Source organism: Dromaius novaehollandiae, chromosome 6 (assembly GCF_036370855.1).
Source record: "Dromaius novaehollandiae isolate bDroNov1 chromosome 6, bDroNov1.hap1, whole genome shotgun sequence".
Taxonomy (NCBI): domain Eukaryota; kingdom Metazoa; phylum Chordata; class Aves; order Casuariiformes; family Dromaiidae; genus Dromaius; species Dromaius novaehollandiae.
This window is the reverse complement of record NC_088103.1, coordinates 9019713-9037192: the sequence shown is the minus strand read 5'-3', so window position 1 is coordinate 9037192 and position 17480 is coordinate 9019713. Positions and strand designations below refer to the sequence as shown.

Here is a 17480-nt window from a genome sequence, read left to right as displayed (position 1 = left end):
TACTGAAACATTCTTCTAAGCAAGCGAAACAGAGTCTCCTTGTTGTTCTCCCTGCCTTGTTCATGACTCTTAGCCTTCACTTTTGTCTGTCTCCATGAGAGGGGAGAGGCAGCAGTGGACTTGAAAGGTTGGTTGTCCAGACAGAGCCTGTTACTGCTGGAAATGCCAAGGTTTGGCTCTGGAGATTTGTATGATAGTTGTACTGTGCTGACTGTCTGGGTCAGATTTAGCGCTGCTGTTTTTTTGACAGCTAGCATTAGGTTTGGGGTAATGTCTAGACTAGGGTGTGAGGATCTCATTGCCTCCCAGAATAGAGATTGAGGGAAGAGAGAGCTAGCCTGGGAGCTGAAGCTAGACTTAGGATGAGGGCTGCGTTTTGACTTTGCTTTCTGTTAGTGGTTAGCTGTGGGCTGTGCTGTGTGAACTGCTGCAGTTACTTCCAGGTGGTCAAACCCTAATGGTGGCACAGCCATGCTGGAAACCCTTATTGAGTTTGGACTGGTGCTTTGGCAGGGGCTCAGACAGAAATTAAGCCCAAAATGTGGGTTTGAGCTGTTGTCACTTAAGATGTACCAATACCTTCAGGAAGAAATAGGGAAAACCAGCAAAAATCGACTTGTGCCTAATGTCCTCTGTGGTCAGCTATGAAGAGCACCATGGCCCCTGAAAGGCAAAGCTGCTATGGAGTATGCTGAAGCTACTCCGGGGCCTCAGGCATGAGTATGATGAACCTTGACTTTCCAGCCACCTGGAAACTGCCAGAACTGGACACATCTGCAGCCTGCATGCAACTGTACAGTAGTTGCTGCGTGGCAGACGTCCTTGGTGCAGAAATTGTGGGATTGTTGATAAAGCCCCAGTCCTGACAATGACTCTTGCCTGGGGAAAGCTGCTGTGCGAAGTGCCCCTTATCTAGCAGTTTCTCTGGTGTTGACAGCCAGGGTAAGGCCGTAAGTGGCCTGTGGGCTTTGTTTCTTCCACGTCCAGCATGAGCTGGTGTGTTGTCACATAAACCAACTGCGCTACGTGGCGATTTTTATTCTTGAGCGCTGAGCCTGTGCTTGGAAATTTGTTTCCTGGAGTTGGACTTTAGATCCTTTGATACATCATTTAATTTTCTCTCTAGTAAAAGGGATGGTGCTTTTCCTGAGTTTAATACTGCTATTGGGGATTTTTACAATCTTGTTAGTAGATTTTATTTCTAAAGATGTGCCCTCAGCTTTGTGAGCCATTAGAGTATGTGATTTACTTGTGAACCACCTTACAGCTGTTGCTAAAGGGAGCGAGTGCCAGAGATTTTGCTTGATTACGCGATGATGATGACGACTAGCAATTATACTTGAAGCTGGTGGGGCAAAGTAGAGTTAAAATTATCTCCAAAATTTCCCTTATAATGCTTTACCTGTTACTTTAACTCATGTGGAGTGTTCAGGCTGCTGTTTTCCATGCCAGGTGTAGGACTGAGTATGGGATTTCCACTGTTTTCTTTACATTTCATCTAAAACCACACAGTTATTTCTGGTGTCAGGCTTAGGGAGAAATATTTTGTCTTTATGATGTGTATATGTTACAACTGTTTTGCTGAGAACATCTAGCAGTATTCATCCCAAATGGTTAAAAAAATCAAGCAATGAAGATTATTAAAAAAGAAAAAAATCATGGTATTTTCTTTCTTACTTTCTTTATAATAGAAAGCCAACAACAACTGTTAACAGACTTATTTGTCTTAGGTTTTCAAATTTTGAGAATACACTTGGATGATATTTTTGAGCTCTTTCCTGCAGCTGTATAATGTCTAGAAATGTATTTTACAGGAAAACTCAGGTTCTCAAAGGATTGCCTCACTCAAACAGGGAGGGTTTAAGAAAAGCATGAGAAGCTCTCAGATTCGCTGTGCTGCCCTTTCTCCTCTGTGCTTTAGAACGGGAGACATATAGGAGGCAAGTTGTGTCCTTCTGTCCCTGAGATAGTGCACCTCAGTCTACCCAGCCTTGAAGCCTAAAACTGGCACTAAACAAGCAAAATCCCTGCTAAACAAACTTCTGCAAGCACAGTCACATCCTCAGCCTCCAAAGGGGATGCAGGAATCCAGTGTGTCCCCCTCTATCACATCTGGGAACCCCCCAGGCAAAGAGGGTGTCATCTTCTCCCTGATGTTCCCTGCTGGGGATAGGAGCTGGCTGCCTGCTACCACCAAATCTGTCCTCCCCGGTAATAGACACCTGCCCTGCAAATCTCAGGGCTTTAATTCTGGGGATGACTAAGGAGCAAATATGGTTTCATGTGGTAGAAGTTCTAGGAGGTCCCACCCTCTTTTTTTTTTTTTTTTTTTTAAGTAAGAAACAACATAAAAATTCAGATTAAGAGAGTGTCTCAGGAGCTGGAAAGGGCAAAAGCTGAAGGTTGCCTATTCAGCCTCCTTGTTTATGTGATTTATAGCATGTGATTTAATTTGGTAAGCTTTTTCTCCAAATTCTTTGTTAACTTCATGGTGAAATGGCAAACACAGGAAACTGAACAATAAAATTAGGCTTCCACAGCAATTTCTGGAAGCAAGCTCTCACCCTGCTATCGCCTTCAAGCTTTGTGCCAGTCATACTGCTTGTTAGTCAGCTGGGAGTATATGCTGGGGCCTGCATAACTGTCAGCGAGATGTCTGAAGAGCAGGATGTGCTGATTTTCCTTTCTTTTGCAGAAATTGAAGGTTGTCACAATAACAACGGAGGCTGCAGCCATACCTGTGTTGAAGTGGAAGACACATACCAGTGTGAATGTCCGAGGGGACTGGTTCTGTCAGAAGATAATCACACTTGCCAAGGTGGGTCAATGGATCAGAAACCCAGGTTCAACTGTGCCAATACAGCAAAGAATCTCCCTGACAGCCTCTGTCACCTGGACATGACAAGTATGTTAGAAAGAATGTTTTTCATTGATAGGAGGAGGTCAGAGCTGAGCCCAGCTCCTCTGCTAAGAAGCCTCCTCCAGTTTCCTTCAGAGGAGGCAGTCCACAGGCCCTCAGTGTGTGAAAGTGTGTTGTGTATCAGGTTTCTAGCAAGAAAGACTGGCTGATTAATACTTCGAAAGGTATAAACACATCAATCAGTGGTACCTAAAGCAATGGTGTGTGGGAAGAGTGGGACCTGGCAGAGCTCTGTGGAAAAGGAACAATATGTATGTGAAGGAAAATGTTCCTTCTTGTGGAAGGAAGGGCTTGCCGTCTACCTCCATTCTGAAATAGGACATTCTAGTTGCTTTCAAAAAAATGCTGGATGAAGATGAAGTTTTGAAGGACCTTTGCTCATTGAGGGTTTATGTCAGGGGTGGTATTGTTTCTAATCCATCCCCTGAACTTTTCTTCTTGTTTCTGTTGTGTTCTCTTAGTTTCTCCTTTCCAGTTTAGTTAATGGAGCTTTGTTGAGAATGACAGATCATCCCAAATTGAATGCTTGCAGACATTGCTCTTTTTTACCAGGCAAGAGAGCAGAGACACAGGACCCTGTTGAGTGCATCTTGCATCACAGGCAGTTTTGGCAGTGATTACTTACAGTTAAGATTGCTTAGCATCTCCTATTACATTGCCTTGCTTCAGCTGTGTATGCCTTTGCCAAATTTTTGTTATTAGAACTGAAATTTTCCATGCCTCAAACTTGGTCTTTTTAATTTCAGTTAAAAGTTTGGTCACTTCCAAGAATGGTGTTACAGAGAAAGTCATTGTTTTGCCCAGGTTAAATATCTGTCCAGTCATTTCAGTAAGCGTTTCCACGTCTCGAAAGCAGGGGACTGATTCTGATATGAGTGTTTCTGCTGTCCCTTGGAAAAGTGCCCAAGATAGTGTCTGAAAAATCAACAGTTGCGTATGTTGAGTAGAGGCAAGGATAACATTATCCTTGGAGAGGATCACCTTCCAGGTGAGGTTTACTCCATCTCTGTGCACAGGGAGTTCTTCTTGCTGACTTGCTTGCACCTGTGACACATACGTGGGATAAACATTTTCCCTTTCTTGGGCCGCAAAAGCTGAGCAGGGTTTTCATGCAAATGCATCTCCAGGCTCCCAGAGGTCAATCTAGCTCTGTAGCAGTGAGTGCAGGGAGAAGAGCATGGGGGAGGCCTCACCACTTCTCAGGCCCGTCAGGCTCCGCACATAGCTGGAGAAGGAGCAGTGCTGCCCTGGTGGGGACAGACCAAGCTCCTGGCTCTCTGCTTGTCCTCCATCTTGGTGGGCCAAGGAAGAACCAGTGCTGTTGCTTTCAGACATTTTCATGGGAGTTTGCTAATGGGCTGGACTTGGGCCGTAGGCAGGGGATGATCTAAATGCAGGGAAAGGAGCTTTTCATGAGCTGACTCACTTGGGCTGTAGATAATTCCAGCAGGGGTGGGCTCAGGCCTGAATCTCCTGTGGTCTGATGTGTTACAGGTGGCCAAACATCAGTTAGAAATACAGATCCAGACCTCATGGTGGCCCACCAGGGCAGATATCCCCTGGAGAGGAAGTTGGAATGGTTCCATTTGATGCAATTTCTGCTTTTTAAGCTTTTTTTCTCCAGAAAAGCAGGCCATACAGTGGTGAAAGAATGCAAAATTAATGCAAGAATTACAAGAAAGACCAATAATACAGCAGCAAAAGCAGTTTGGCACTCTGTTGTACGCCTCGGGCATATAACTGTTAATCTACAGTGCGGACATCGTCCTTCAGTGCAAGGGATGCTGGTGACCCTGCAGGGAGGAGGCTGTTTGGCTGCAGGTCTGTTTGGTAGGTAGGTGCATGGTGAATGAGGAAGGGGATCCCAGGAAAGGAGAAGTCTTGCAGTTGGGGCAATTTAATTGCCCTTCTGGAGTGCCACATCCCAGTCTCACTTCCTTGGGAGGGGAAGGGGACAGTGGCAGCTCCTTGTCCCCCTCTCCTTCCCCCAGTTAAGTAATTAAGTGCTTGGAAGTTCTCATGTCATAAAAAAAGAGTTGCCAAGAGCCTACAAGAAGGTGCTTCGTGTGTGGAGGTCCTGCGTGCACTACCCTGTAGGCAAAACAAGGCGTGTGGCTGCCTTGCAGCAGGACTGAGTTGCCCTCTGCTATCTGGATGTTCTCTACTTTCTCATTTTGTATTTTTTAGGGTGTGACCATGTGATCTGGGCTTCCTTTTTTACCCATCGATTTACTTCTCTGCCCATCTGTTTTCAGGAAGGTTCTTGTACATGGACCCTGGGGTGAGCCCTGCACGCTTGTGATTCAGTAGTCCTCATGGTTCTGGCAGAGCCAGGTGGGGAGGAGGCGATGGGGTTTTCAGGAGCGATGATTATTCTTATTGATTGAAGGTGTGAGGCCAGACAAGAGCAGTATTCTTCAATCCTGTCTCCTGGAGGCGGCCCCAGCAGTGGTAGAAGGCCACGCGTTTCCCAGCCCACGCTCCTCCTTCTTGTGAGGCTGCTAATGAGTGGCAGCAGTGCCAGCTGCCAAGGGCGCTTTCAATACAGCCTCTCATAAAGCAAGATTGCTTATTCTTTTACATTTTGTGAATTTATGGCCCTATCCAGTGGTCTGCAATTTTGTGCAGATATATATGACAGAATATATCAGTACAATTTTTTATGGCATCTAATCAAGTTTATAATGATACAATTAACAGTGCAGGGCAAACCCAGTTGCCTGAAGCAATTGGATCTACATCCTACCAACCCTCCCCTGCACTGGCTATACATTCAGGGCAAATATCAGTCATCTTCCATAGAAATCAATGGCTTGGCTGCGATTTTCATACAAGGATACCAGCCAAAGAAGCACCTGAAATTCTGCAAACCATTTCCCTTCCCTTTCCTAGTACCCCACCTCCTTCTGAAGTGTGATGCTGAAATGCTTTTCTCTGCTATCTCATGTTCAACCCTTTTGTGCAGCTAAGCAGGTTACGATGATGTAGTTAATTTGTGTTTGTAGTAGTGGTTCAGGGCTCCCCAGCACCAGAGAGAGAGCCTGTTGTACTGAGTAGTCTGCACAAAAAGATAGCTGCTACTCCAAGCAGCTGCACTTTGAAAGGCCAAGGAAGGAACCACCGGCTCAAAGACCGGACAAAGAACAAGGTGCCAACAACAGCAGGCAGCAGAATAAGCAGTGAAGTCATCACAGAAGCTTCCTAGCAAGGGTCAAGGTACTTGAGGTATCAGTGCAAAGGAGAGTTTAAAAAGAGGCGGCTCTGCCAGCTCTCACAGATGCTCTGCTGTGTACGAGGGTAAAAAACTATGAACAGAAATGCTTGACTGGCAAAAAATGGGTGAGGCTAGGAGGGGCCCCCCAGATGGGAGTGAGCCAGGGCAAGGATGCAAGAGATTCACGTGACAGCAACTCAGGAGAGTGGAGCTATCTGAATAGGTGCAACAATTTGTGAAGAAAAGAGGATTCCTTGGCACCCACGAGAACTCGTTTCTGCTGGGCATCTCAGTCCTGGCAATTCAAAGCTCATCTCTTGCATCATCTCCTGAATAACATGTCTGCAGATAGTCAGGGCTACCTTACCAGCTCCCTTTCAGTTCCCCCTGCACTGCTGTTGCCAGCATCGTCTTTCTTGGGGGAATCAGACCTGCTCAGAGCTGAATCATGCCAATGCAAGCAGTCTCTCTGCCTTGCAGCGTGATTGTTAAATTGATAAAACTGAAATGCTGCTCTCAGTATTGATTGCTCGTGTGTGTCCAAGTGTCTGATGTGGATTGAATTACATTATGTTATTCTGGGATGATTAATATAAGGAGTTGCCGGCAGTGGTGTTTCCCAAAGTGTTTTCCCGAAGAAGGATGGGCAAACTTGTGTCCAAAGTGGATCCACTCACAGCAGTTGCTGTATGTGGTTTCATTCACTCGTTCCTGTGCCCACATGGCGGAGGAATCTCCTGAAATGCCAGAGTAAAGGTTAAATGACATGGGTCTCTCCCTTATCATCGCCTGTGTGCCAATCAAGGACACTTAGATACAGAGATAACCTGGACCAAATTGGTCCTGAACTTTGGAGAAGTGCAGTTGGGATCCAAACTGTCTTGCTCAGAACTACACCTTTATAAAAGCATTACATTTTTTCATTCACCAGTGATTTACTAAAACAGTGAAGTTAGAGTTCAGCCAGTCAGTTCCCCAAAGGATATTCTTCTTTCCATCTGCATTAGATTGTGTTCACAGTGTCCCTTTGCCTCCTTTTGAGCTTTGCTCAGTTATTCCTGCTTGCCTTCTATTGCTAATGGAGTAAAAGTGAAGGTACTTCTTTAATTTTCTGTTCTAACCCAGCCAGGTCATTAGGAGAGCATGTTGCTTTGGGCACACCACACGCTGGTTAGCACAACACCTTGAAAGTGATGGCTCTTTAATAAAAACTATTCCCTGCAGGTACATGGTAGCCATTATAAATACCTTCGCTGGGACACAAGAGTTTTTTTCTAAGGGGAGGGAGAAGGTGTGTTTTAGCAGTGTTGCTTGTGTCCAAGGTCCAGAATCCCAGATTGTATAATTAACTTGATTGGGATTAGCAGAAGGCAGATCATATGGAATGCCAAGTATTGGGAGTTTTAGGAAGAAGAGTTTGGTGAACTAGTATATTTGCAAACATGGTGAACTAGTATATTTGCAAACAAGTTTTGTCATGTGATTTTAAGCTATGCTAAATGGTAATTCTGGAGGGGTTTTGTTTTTCTGGCTGAGTAGGGACCAGACTATAAGCAAAAGAGCACTTGCCTTAAATCTAATAGAACAGACATGCATAGGCACAAGGAATATATATTGCATTTACTTTTTTAATTGAAAATTATTCCCCCTTCTTTCCAGCTTCCTTTTGTCCAATCACTACTTTTTGTCCCACTTTTTTATGTAACAGAATCAAATTTTTTAAACAAAGCTCACACAGAAATCTGTTTTATGAAAATTGAAAGTAGATTGGAAGAAGGTGGAATGAGCTAATTGAGATTGCTTATGTCAGAGATAGGTTTATTGCATATAAAAATATTTATTATGGCCTTTCAGACTGCTTCTGTTTCAGATCGATATCTATATGGAATTACTCTGCCTTATTTTGGCATGTTCTGGATTTGTTGTTAAAGCTGATAAAGGGACTTAAAGAATGGCTTTGCCTGGGGTGTTATGAATTTGATATCTGTATCTGGAAAAGACTCTTTCCAGGGCATAGCAGTACTAGCAATATTAATCAAACCTTTGCTGAATGTAAAGTATAGCTCGAAATACTGCATAGCTAAGCTTCTGCTACAAGCATAGCAGTCATCTACATCTTTTGTGGCATGACTGCACCAGGAGAATTTGGGGTAGTAGTGGATCAGGAGGTTTGTGTTGCATGGATGGGAATGTAAGATAGACAAATAATAAATGCAGCAACCTTTTTTTTTTTCCCTCAATAACAATAAGTAGAGCCATTTCCCAGCCCCCTGATAGATTTGTAGTGCTTACTCTTGTTCTGGGGACTTTTCTTGTAGTTCCAGTGCTGTGCAAGTCTAGTTCTATTGAGGTGAACATCCCAAAGGACCTGGTTGGAGGCCTGGACCTTTCCCTCATTAACACTTCCTGCAAAGGAGTATCCAACGGCACTCACGTCAACATCCACTTCTCCTTGAAGTCTTGTGGCACTGTTGTAGATGTATGTATACCCATTGCTGTCCTGGCTCTTGGGATCTCTCAGGTTTGGGGGCTGGTTGATAGCCTAATTGGGGAATAAAGTTGATTTAGCTGTACCACCAGAGCGGTTTCCGATGCTGCCATGCAGCTGGCCTCAGACTAGACCTGAGGGGTCATCCTGAAGTGGGAGAGCTTGTTCCATCTCCTCTCCAGTAGTGTGGGTCTGTAAGTGTGGGCACTGCCTTCCGTTCACCTAGACCTTCCCAGAGGGGGCTTCACCATCGCCCTGGTGCTGAAAGGGCAAGTTGTGCCATTCTTCACCTTCCTGCTGAGGCTGTATCTGGTCTCCAGATGATGCTTCAAAGGCTGCACTGACAACTGGTCGGGAAGCAGAGACCTCTTCTTGGAAGGTGGGTGGCAACTGGAAGCCAGTTCCTCTGCTTCATGCATGAATCCAGTGAATCACAGTTGATAGCAAACTGACAAAGGCCCTTGGGTTGTAGGTGCAGAGGAACATCGCTCTAGTTGCAGTGTATAACTTCACAAGCTGCATCTTCAGGGGCTAGTTTATGTCTGACTTTCCTTAGCAAAGTAAACTCAGCTGCTGGTGCTTGTCTGAACTTGGAGAGAACTTGGAGAAGTGTTTCTCTCCAAGGGTGATCTCCCCTTTCCCTTAAATCCCTTTCTTTGCTGCAGGTAATAAATGATAAAATTATTGCCACCAATCTGGTGACTGGCTTGCCAAAGCAGACTCCAGGAAGTAATGGGGACATTATTGTCCGCACCAGCAAGCTGCTGATCCCAGTGACCTGTGAGTTCCCGCGTCGGTACACCATCTCTGAAGGCTACGTGCCCAACCTCAAGAACTCCCCCTTGGAAATCATGAGCCGCAACCAAGGCATCTTCCCCTTCACTCTTGAGATCTTCAAAGACAAAGAATTTGACGAGCCTTACAGGGACACCCTTCCCACCCTCAAGCTTCGGGACTCTCTGTATTTTGGGATCGAGCCATTGGTACACGTCAGTGGACTAGAGACACTGGTTGAGAGCTGCTTTGCCACTCCCACCTCAAAAATTGATGAGATCTTGAAGTACTACCTGATTCAAGATGGGTGAGTTGACCATTCCCTCCTCTGCTGGCTATTGGATGGGAAGTGGCAGAGGGGCTGAGTCGTGTTAGCTGTGTGATGCAGGAAATACTATTGCTTCTCCACAGCGATCTGCCTGTTACGTTCCTAGCAATTGCTAGCAGCCAGGGCTATTGAGCTCAAACACTTATCCCATCAGAAGTGATTGGGAGAAACAGTGGGAGGCAGTGAAAGAGCTTGCTCCAAGTGCAGCCTTTACGGGACATCTTTCTCTAACTAGCCTTGTGCATAATTGAGTTGGCTGCTGTCGAGGAGATCTCTTTGCTGATAACCTCTATTTGCCAGCTGGCTCAGTGCCGAATCAATCGGCCGAACCCGCTAATGGGGGGTACGCTGGTACTGCTGCCACATGGCCGCAGCAGCAGCTGGAGCAGGTTTCTTAATTTTCCCATGGTGGCCTTTCTATAGCATAAGCCAGAAGACTCCATGGCTGGTCCTGGTCGGAGCTCCGCTTTCTTTACTCTCTCTCTGATGCTTGTCAGTCTAGAAGGCTTAGGGTCCCTTAATTTGATGGTGAGTTTCTAGGCCGTTTGGGTTAATGATCTTTCCTGGATATGCCAGTAAAAGGCTCAGGGTGGATCTGTGGGTTCACTCTCAGGCCTCCTGGGGATGGGTTTTGTGTGAGAGGTTCTGGGCAGCATTGCTCTGGGCTCTGCTGGCTCCGAAGGTGACCGCTATTTTCAGAGACGTGTTTGGGTACCAGCATGACAGTGCCGTGTCGCAGTGTTGCTCTGGAGCGTTTGCATCCAGCAGTGCCTCGCAGCTTAACCAGAAAACATTACGCAAGGTTTGGGAACAGTTGGGAAATGTCTGCTATTCCTTAGGGAAGAAAGTCCTGCCAAACTAATATCGAAGATATATCCAAGTGTCACAGCCCACCAGTAAAGGGATTCTGTTCATGTAAGTGAGGTGTTCTGTCTGCCTAACCATCTCATGAGGAAAACCATATTTCTTCAGCTGCCAGGCTAAATCATTCACCATTACAGCTGCTGGTGACAAATCCTATGAGATAGTCCTGTAGCAAAAGGATCCTGCTGGGTGCAGTACACAAAGATGCTGTTTTAATTTCCCTCTGACAAAGATTTCAGCAGTAGCTTGTCCTCCCTCCATCCTAGGCTGCGGTTCTTCTGTGCTTGGCATTTCTGGAGTTTATGGACAGACTTGTAATGAAACGTTTGATTTACTGACTCCCTGGCTGTCCCTTTGGACCCTCTCAGGACTCCAAACGCTCATTCATTTCCCATGACGAGTGAAAACGATGGGCATTCAAAGCAGTGATCAAAACCTGAGCTGAATAAAGAGAGAGGGCTGCAAATGTGACCTCACCAATCCACCGCAGCAGCAGTTTGGGGATTTGCACAGAAGCGAGCTTGAAACTTCCTTGTAAACGCAGTTTTCTCCTGGCGGGGGAGGCACGAACAGCCCCTTTGGCCTTGTTATCCTGCAGAGGGCATTAAAACTTCACCGAAAGGAGAAGTGGGCTGGAACAGGCCGGCTGGAGCTGATCCAGAGCTCTGCTCTGGCACAGTTATGCAGGCCCCCGCATCCCCCGGGCATGCCAGCCCCCTGCAGTATGCTGTATTTAAATTGTACCGCTCGCTTAGAGCAAAGGCTAACGATGTGCTATTGGGCTAACTGGAGCTCTTTGTCTCTTGCGAGGCTTGCAGCAATTAAAAAATAAAATTAGCTGAATCCACTGCTGATTTCCCCCTGCTCCAAACAGTTTTGTAATAACCCATTTTCCTTCCATCAGCCCAGCCCCAAAAGCCCCAGGCAATAATGATGGGGATTTCTAATCGCTTTGATTATTTAGCATCAGGTCTGCAGGAATTAACTGCAGCCGAGGCTTCCAGAGTGAAATTCTGTATAAAATACCTTTATCGAGGGGACGTACTTTAGACTGAGGCGAGGGGAAATTCCCCTCACTGTCTTCTGTTTATTCCCTGCCATCTCCAGCTGGCAAGAGGTGGGAGCCCTCGGCCCCTCTCCCCTTGCTGATGAGAAGGGCTTCATAGGTAAGAAATCACTGCTCTCTGAGGCCCTGGCACTGAGCTGGAAGTGTGGATTTGCCCAGATCCCTCCCCCTGGACTCCACAGTACGCTGTGCTGCTGCTGCTAGCCTGGCCAGCCCACCCCAGAGCAGGCTTCCCCACTTCTGCTCCTCTCCTTCCACTTTCTCCAAATGAAAATAAATAAAAGGCATTGACCAGCTGCATGAACGATAAACATTGCAGCTCTCTGGGGCATTTGGAGCAAGGTCGGGTCACTATGGGCAAGCCATCGTAATCTGATACGGGCCGGGAGCTGCCGCTTACCTGAACGTAAGGAGGTTAAGGTGGTTCTGCTGTACTTGGTTAGCAAGGCTCCCTCTCCTTACACCACGTTTTCTGGTTGAAGTAGCTACTGTGCTTGCTGGACTCCTCTTCCCACCCTGCAGCCATCCCTGGGAAAGGGTCAGAGCAGAGCTACCATGGCATAACCACTCTCCGCTCTCCTGCCCTCAACACACTATGCACAGGAAAGGGTTGTTTTCCCCTTGTCCAGAGCAGGGTCACCCATTTTCCTTCCATACCCATGCTCCCCCACTCCTTCTCACCTCTCCAAGGTGGAAAGCAGCATCTGGGGCTTTCCTAGGAGGTATGGTCCCATATACGATGCCAAGGGACTTGTCCCCATGCCTTGGGAGGTTTCTGAGCTCTTCTGGTCATGCCGCAATGCATTTCTGGCAACCCTCCCTAAAACACATGCTTAGGGGCATGGTAGGGGCTCTGTGGTTCCTCCTTGATGTTTTTCCGTTTTCCCTCTCCCCAGCCCCACACCAGTAGGTTTCTAGTCACCAGTGTGGAGGATATTCCCTGGGATATAAGAGTTTGTTTGAGCCACTGTCCAAGAATCACCGCAATTTATGCACTCACAAGCAGGGAAATGCCTCAGAGTTGACTTTACAGCCCTAAGGCCTGGCCAGTCACTTATGGGAAGTCTTTAACTGATGGTCTTTGCAATGAGGTGCCTTGAGGAATGATGCTTTTATAAGCAATTTTATATGAAACAATTTAGTAGCATCTAGTGTTTGACCTCAAGGGAAAGGAAACTATGTCACTTTTTCTAGATGCACTATGTTAATTTATTGGTTTGGACCCCTTGGACGACTTTTTATGTTTGCCTCCCGGGCAAGTTAACTAGACAAGCATTGCAAACAGGGATATCCCTTCAGACCGTGACCTCCACTGGCTGAGAAAAGCTGCTGAAATAAATGATGGTATAAATAATGCTGGGATCAGGCCAGCGCTGAGCGCTCCCATGGACATTCAGTGCTCTGCTGCGCGTGGCAGAGGGGCGATTCTGGGAGGGGTTGCAACCCAAAGAGCCAAGTTAGCCAGGCGGCACAGAGAGTTATTAATACGCGTTCTAGTGTAAGCAGAGTTACATATAGATGGAGGGGTTGCTGCTGTTCTTGTCGCTGTTTAATAAAGGAACGTGTCATGACAAGTCAAAAATGTCAGCGTTTCTGACAGTATGTTACATATCTCTGGTCTAAGGCTGGAAGCTAAAGGTTACTTCTAGAGTAGGCTTTGAGCTGTCACACTATCACAGCTCATCTCTTCCATCACCTTTTTTTTTTTTTTAACTTGCAAAGTCCATGTTTCTGGAATTAACTTGCTGGAAAGGACATGCTGCATTGCAATGCAAAGCGGCAGCAGCATCTGTGCCTCTCAAAACGCCCAAGGCACTGCAGTAGGCGACAGTAATTATCAAGTCACCATAACTTTTTGTCTTGCTGTTTCACTGGCAGACTCTAAATAGTCTGTAGTAGTTTATAAACAGGTTAGACATGAAATGTAACTTTCTGTAAAGGTATATTGCTGTATATTGCTAGTGACAGAGAAACTGAAATTATGAATTTTAGCTGTAGTGGATTTGAGCCATCTAACCAAGCCCATGAGAAGTAAAGAAAACTACAAATGATATAAAAACAAAGTAGATCTAGGTTTTTGTTTTTTCATAGCTGTAACATTTTAGTAACATGGGCAAAGGCTTCTTCATTTTAAGCGTCATTTATGTGTGCGGTATACGCGGACTGCCTAATATGTTATAGATGCTTAACAGTTCTGTTGATCACTGCAGACTGTTGCACAGGAAGGTGAAATGAGGATAAATTTGCCTGCAGTTCTCTGGCAGCCCCTCTGCCGAAGGGACTGGACCGTGGCCTGCCAGCGCTGCTGCCGAGCTGTTCTTTGTCTGGAGATGCTATCATCTTCACTGTTGTTTTTTCCCCACCATTCCCGAATTTTCTCCTGTGACCAAAGAGGAAGTAGCATGGATGGTAGCTTAGCCTGAGAGCGCCAAGCTCTCCTTTTCTTTTTCTAGTTAAATAGGCTGAGATGTTTTTTCTGTCTTTTTTTTCCATTTCTGGGAAACCCATTAAAGCCTATCCCTTTGCTTTCCTCAGCTGCGTTTCTGATGATTCAGTGAAACAGTACACGTCAAAGGACCATCTTGCCAAGCACTTCCAGGTTCCCGTGTTCAAGTTTGTGGGCAAAGACAACAAGGTAAGCTCAAAACGCACCTCTCGGACCTTGCGTCAGCCCTGATCTGACCGAGGATCCTCAACACAGAGTTCGCTGTATGTCTGTAGCGTTACTAGAGTACCGAGGGGAGGAAGGGCTGGCCCAAGACACACAGTGCTCTGCCTATTCCAGCAGCTGTTTCTTTCGGGAGCCAGACACAGGTACTTCAGAAGAGGGGGATAAAACCGAATAAATAGAATATGAAGGCCAACTGTGGCTGCTGTAGACTGACCCAGCCTGTTGCGCAGTACCGTGTAGCCCAATACGGGGGCAGAAGCCTTTCAACCCCACCTAGCCTCTCGTCACCCTGCCAGCCCTTTTGTAGGCCTGAAGCACTGGCTAACTGCCTCTTCCTGCCGTGCAGAACAGCAGCCGATGCAAGTATGCTCAAAGCTGTGTGCTGGCAAGCTGAAATCGTTGCTGTTTCCTTTGAGGCTTTGGGGAGCCTCATATGCTGGGAGAGAAAAGTGTTCCAGTGACCAAACAGAAACCCAGGGATTTAGGCACATTGCGCAGTGTCCTGTCTTTAAAACAAGACAGTCTATAGCTTTAGATCTCTTCAGCTGTGTATCTTCTCCGGCTCTTTGAGCACAAATGCCCTGCAGGTTTCGAGGTACGAGGCCACCATACTGATTAATTCAATGTGAAACCAGGCAGGCCCGGCTGATGGCAGTTTGGGGCAGAAGCTCCGTAGTGGGAGGACAGCTGACGGATAGTGCTGTCTTCCTAGCGCAAATGGCTTTTTTCTTCTGTGCTGGAGGAAATCAGGTCTTTCAATCACCGTTGGTATGCTCAGCCAGTACAGCCTGCCTCAAAAGGCAAAAAGCTGTCTCTCCAGCCCCTGCAGAGCCTCAGTAGGGTTAAAAAGGATGAAGTCTTTTTAAATTACAGATTTCATTGGCCCTCTGACTGCCACTGCTGCCTCCACCCCACATCCTCCATGGCCTGTGCAATGTATTTTGCTTCAAACGTCGCTGTTGACTACACTTTCACAAATATTTGCATCCCTAATCGCTGCTTGAAGGGATCTTGCTTACTCTTCTTGTCACTTAGAGGGCAGGGAGCAGTAATCCTGTCACTATCTGCCTTACTGTGCAGAAAGAAAAGGCAGCTGTCTCCATGCCCTTTGCACTCTCCTCCCTTCAACTACCAGTCTTGGCCCCTCATCAGCCTGTGTTTTCTCCTTTGCCCCTCAGTCTCCTATCTTTATGTGTTTTCTCAGTGCATGTCAAACTCTTGCATGTTTCTCTCAATCCATCTCCTTGTGAGGCTTCGTGTGTTCTTGGCCTGCTTCCTGCCACACTTCCAGTCCATGCGAGCTTTTCCAAGCTCACTCCTGACATTTCCATACCTTCTTCTGAAGGTTCATTTCATGCTTTCATGTTCTCTGTCTTAGTCTCTGGCTAAGAGGCAGACAGCATGCTCTGCGCTCTCGGCAAGACATGCCCTCACCTGGGCATCTAAGAAAACAGATGGAGCAGCCAATTTGGCTGTGGATGGTCACGGTGGATAAGGACATTACTGACCTGGACAGAAATGGCTGTACTGTGGGAACTGCATGCATGCCACGCTCTGTGAGAGCAGAGCTGGCAGCGCTGCTGGTCAGGTTCCCCCAGCCCGCTGTGCACTGACTTTGCCTGCTGTCTTGCCACCGCCAGGAAGTCTTCCTGCACTGCCGCATCCTCGTGTGCGGGGCGCTGGACGAGAGCTCCCGCTGCGCCCAGGGCTGCCGGAGACGAATGCGCAGGGCAGCCGAGACGGAGGAGGAGGAGGAGGAGGAATCCAGTCACGTGGCAAACCACATCCTGACAGGCGGTCCCATCAGAATTGACTTTGACGATTAATGCCCGCTTGCTGGCACAGCATCTCTGCCTGAGACCGATCGTCTGTATCAATTCCTGCTTTCATGGGCCTTTAAGAAATAAGAGGTATTTGGTGAAGCCCCACTTGAACTTCTTCTGGACTTGTTTCCCTAACAGCCTGATGCTTATTTGTGAAGTATATTAGACACACGAGGCAACCCTCTGAGTGCAACCTGGACTGCACAGTAGTTCAGTTCTACCTGCATTTCTGTCAGTTGAAAGGACCCTGTTGCTTCGCAGGCCTGAAGTTTTACCTGACTTTTTTTTCCCTACATCCGCCCGCAGGACTGTTCGTCCTTGACTAAACAAATGTTGTTCAAGCCCTTCTTTCCGCAGACAATACAAATAGTATCATAGCTAAACGTGTTTGCTATGCAAGTCTGTGAATGATGCTGAAGTTTTTGTGTGTGCTGAGCTTTTGAATGATCATTAATAAAAATATATGTAAAAATATATATCTCATAATAAGCCTTTCCTCAGAGCTGTAAAGCAGCTGTCATTACAGGCAGCTAAAGCTCAGAACTATCACAGGTGCATTTGAATGTTAAACAGTAAAAGGTATTTAATATTTTTTTTTTATTTTCTCCTGATAGTTGCATGCAGTATAACAGTGTTTTCTCTTGTATTTAGTGTATCATTATTTTTCTCTCCCCTCCCAGGAACCTGCTGCCTTTTGTAAGTGTTATAGCGCCTTTGTTGTAAGAAAAAGATAATTAAAAACCTAAATACACCCCCCAAGTGTGCAGTTACCAAATCTGTGGTTGAGAGTTGTGATGCATTACCCTGGAAGAGAGGCTGTGGCGCGGAGAAAGGGATTAGAGCAATGCACATTACAAGTGAGTGCTGTAAATACTTGATGTGGTGGCTCTCTGGATAGTGTTGTCCCCGGCGAGCCTGGTGACAGGAGACATGGCAGCGCCGTTAAAATGACTGTGTGCATTCGCAGTCTCCTGCTAGGTGAGGGATGGCTAGAGAGAGAATTATTGATGACGGCGGGCATCATCCTGCCTGTCAGGAATCCCTTTGGGCTGCCAAACTGCTTCCAAAGGAAATGTAATGGGTTGTCAGCTCAAGCTCCTCTGGGCTTTGTTCAGGAGCAGGAGCGCTGTGTGGTGAAGGGCTGGAAATGTGGGGTGAAAGGAAGGAGACCCAGAAAGCAGTGAAGGAGAAAGTAAGAGAGGCAGGGCTGGAGGATGAGAGAGGAAGGGTCCCTCTCCGAAGCTGGCTATGGCTCAGTAGTGCGTTCATGGAGTTTTCTGCAAAAAGTTTCAAGCTCTGTCACGTGCGTGTTTGGAGGTATGTTGGAAGTCC

General features: G+C 46.6%; 1 protein-coding gene across 6 annotated transcripts in view; it reads left to right on the top strand.

Moving 5' to 3' along the window:
• The window catches only part of OIT3 (oncoprotein induced transcript 3), a 31523-nt gene extending 14621 nt beyond the window's left edge, over positions 1 to 16902 (top strand). For 5 of the 6 annotated variants that reach the window (XM_064513592.1, XM_064513591.1, XM_064513590.1 and 2 more), the window contains 5 exons: positions 2696 to 2818; positions 8453 to 8613; positions 9288 to 9703; positions 14190 to 14289; positions 15966 to 16902. In XM_064513592.1, coding sequence (XP_064369662.1) covers positions 2696 to 2818; positions 8453 to 8613; positions 9288 to 9703; positions 14190 to 14289; positions 15966 to 16151 — 986 coding nt within the window. In that variant the 3' untranslated portion in view covers positions 16152 to 16902. The other variant, XM_064513593.1, reaches the window with a different exon arrangement.
• The last annotated feature ends 578 nt before the right edge of the window (positions 16903 to 17480 follow it).